General features: G+C 37.4%; 1 protein-coding gene across 1 annotated transcript; it reads left to right on the forward strand.

Moving 5' to 3' along the window:
- Positions 1 to 709: 709 nt before the first annotated feature.
- Positions 710 to 1,645, forward strand: LOC102542604 (olfactory receptor 8U9-like). Its single transcript, XM_072970790.1, has one exon. It carries the CDS (start codon positions 710 to 712, stop codon positions 1,643 to 1,645), a length of 936 nt encoding a protein of 311 aa, XP_072826891.1.
- Positions 1,646 to 2,778: the final 1,133 nt, after the last annotated feature.

The following is a 2,778-nucleotide window of genomic DNA, read 5'->3' on the forward strand; positions in this document are numbered from 1 at the left end:
GCTAACCACGTTAAAAAGATCCGAATTCCAAAAGAAAGAGACAAATTTGCTTGATATATTTGGCATCAAACCACTTAAAATTTACTGCATAGCACAAAGAAAACTTACCATACCAACTCTGAAGGACAAGTGACAAACAAGAAAAGAATTTGCAGTACGTATATCAAACAAATGGCTGATTTCCTTACTAAAGAAAGAGCCCTGTAAATAAAATGCTTAGAAGACCAACAACCTAATAAAAAAGTTAACAAAGGAAGTGAATTGACAAAGCATAGAAAAAAAATACACATGCAAATAATTGTTTGAAAAAAGGCTAATCTCCATTCACAATTTTTAGAAAACATACCAATCAGGAGACATGAGTTACCAATATCCACCATCACAGTGGCAAAGATTTAAAATTTCATAACACTGGGTTTGTGGGAAAACCAATATTGCTGTACAACATTGTTGGGAGTGTAACTTGGTGCCACTTCCTTGGAGGTCAATTTGTCAATCTCCATCAAAAGAGAAAATGAATTAATTCAGACATTTCTGATTCTGTTTTAGAAGAATAAAACCCCATGGCAAATGACAGCTTTTAATCATTGGGATTATGAAGCCAAATTTTTGTCATCTAGTGCTAGAACAAAGAGTAAGAAGCTTTTGTTTTTAATTATGCAAACATTTTGAAGCCACGTTTTCTTTTTCCAACAAGAGAAAGAACAAAATGGCAAGAAGCAACCGTACCATGGTAACTGAATTTGTCCTCATGGGGTTCACAGATCGCCCCGAGCTACAGCTTCCCCTCTTTGTGGTGTTCCTGGCAATTTATCTCATCACCCTGGTGGGAAACCTTGGCATGATCCTGCTCATCAAGGTGGATTCGCGGCTCCACACCCGCATGTACTATTTCCTCAGCCACTTAGCTTTCATTGATTTTTGTTACTCCTCTTCAATTGGGCCCAAGATGCTACAAAATTTATTGGTGAAGAAAAAAACCATCTCCTTTTTGGGCTGCTTTGCCCAGCTCTACTTCTCCAGTGCTTTTGCCACCGCCGAATGCTTCCTCTTGGCCACAATGGCCTATGACCGCTACATGGCCATCTGCAACCCCTTGATTTACACAGCCATTATGACTCAGCGGGTCTGCAAGGAGTTGGTGATCGGGGTCTATACCTATGGCTTCCTAAACTCTGTGATACAGACCATTCTGACTTTCCAGTTGTCTTTCTGTGACTCCAACATCATCGACCATTTCTATTGTGCTGACCCCCCTCTCCTCGCCCTCTCCTGCTCCAACACCCACAACAAAGAAAAGCAGCTCTTGGTCTTCTCTGCAGTAAATCTCACTAGCTCCCTCCTGACTGTCCTCATCTCCTACATTTGCATCCTCTTTTCAATCATAAAAATCCAGTCTTCCGAAGGCAAGTGCAAAGCGTTTTCCACCTGTGCCTCCCACCTCACAGTGGTCATCATCTTCTATGGAACGCTCTTTTTCATGTACCTGCAGCAACCTAAAGCAGAGAATTCCTGGAAGCACAACCAAGTGGTCTCTGTGTTTTACAGTCTTGTAATTCCCATGCTCAACCCTCTGATCTATAGCCTGAGAAACACAGAAGTAAAGGACACCCTGAGGAAGATGCTAGAGGGCAAGAAGTCATAGTGGGTTATCAGAAGGAAGCACTGGGAAAGTATCTCATACTGACATGGTCTGTATACTCAGTCTCTTGAAATTTAGCAGGCCAGTTGCCATCCAATCAAGAAAAACAGTCAATCCAATCTGGATTCTTTAAAGACCCAAAATACTGGACCGTTTGTTTGAGATAGTACTATTTAATCTAACCAATTATCCTGGACTAATCAGAATAGATTTACAAACTAGACTGTTAATAACATCCTATGTTGAAAATGAAGTAGCTTATTAACAATTAGGTAATCAAGTGAGAAATTCAAAAAGATCCTAAAAATAATGGTCAGGGTGAAATTTAACAAAAGCCAACAAATTGTAATTGAAATTAACAAAGCTGGGTACAAAACCCACACATGAAAATCAATGTTCTTAGAACATTTTTCTGCTTACAAACAGGCTATATTGTAGAAAATCACTTGTTAATCTTAAAACATAACATATTGCTAAAGATGTTAACTTTTGAGACCGAATCACAGAAAGCAAATTTAATCTAAATGTAGTTGAAATACTGCATGCTTAAGATGAACAGTAGAAAAAGTAGTATTATAGCAATAATGGGGGATAAAAACAGAAAAACTATGAATCAGTTAAATGGGGGCTTTATTTTATGGTTTGTTTAGAAAAGAAAGTATAATTAGAAGAGATAGAGTTTAGGCTACTTTCAGAGATGTTCAAAGTGGTCATTTATGCAACAGGCAGGATTTAATTTTTCTAGTTTCTGGAACATGCAACTGCAGTAATTTTTAGGGGGAATGGTTTGGGAAGGAAGGAGTCACATATAAGTTTAAACAAGGGAAAGAAAATTAAGAAGAAAAATAAAAAGAAAGAGGGAGAGTTTCCTAGGGTAACCAGGTTGAGTATGAATATTTCTGAGAAATGAAATTGTTGTCTTAATTATTTAAATGATCTAGAGAAATACTTAGTTTTGCAACATTTTTCCATGTTTTTTATTTCTATTTTCAGATTTGATAGTCCAACTTTGTGAGAGATAAATCTATATAATGTCTTCCTGTTAATGAAGATAAGTAAAGAAAAATGTCTTAATTTTTTTTGTAGGCAGGAATATGAGCACGCTATGGTCTTTCCAAGCCTCTATTCTAACGCTT

Source organism: Vicugna pacos, chromosome 10 (genome assembly GCF_048564905.1).
Source record: "Vicugna pacos chromosome 10, VicPac4, whole genome shotgun sequence".
Classification (NCBI taxonomy): domain Eukaryota; kingdom Metazoa; phylum Chordata; class Mammalia; order Artiodactyla; family Camelidae; genus Vicugna; species Vicugna pacos.

Coding starts and splice junctions, on each gene's coding strand:
- LOC102542604 (XM_072970790.1), top strand. CDS start 710: ATGGCAAGAAGCAACCGTACCATGGTAACTGAATTTGTCCTCATGGGG.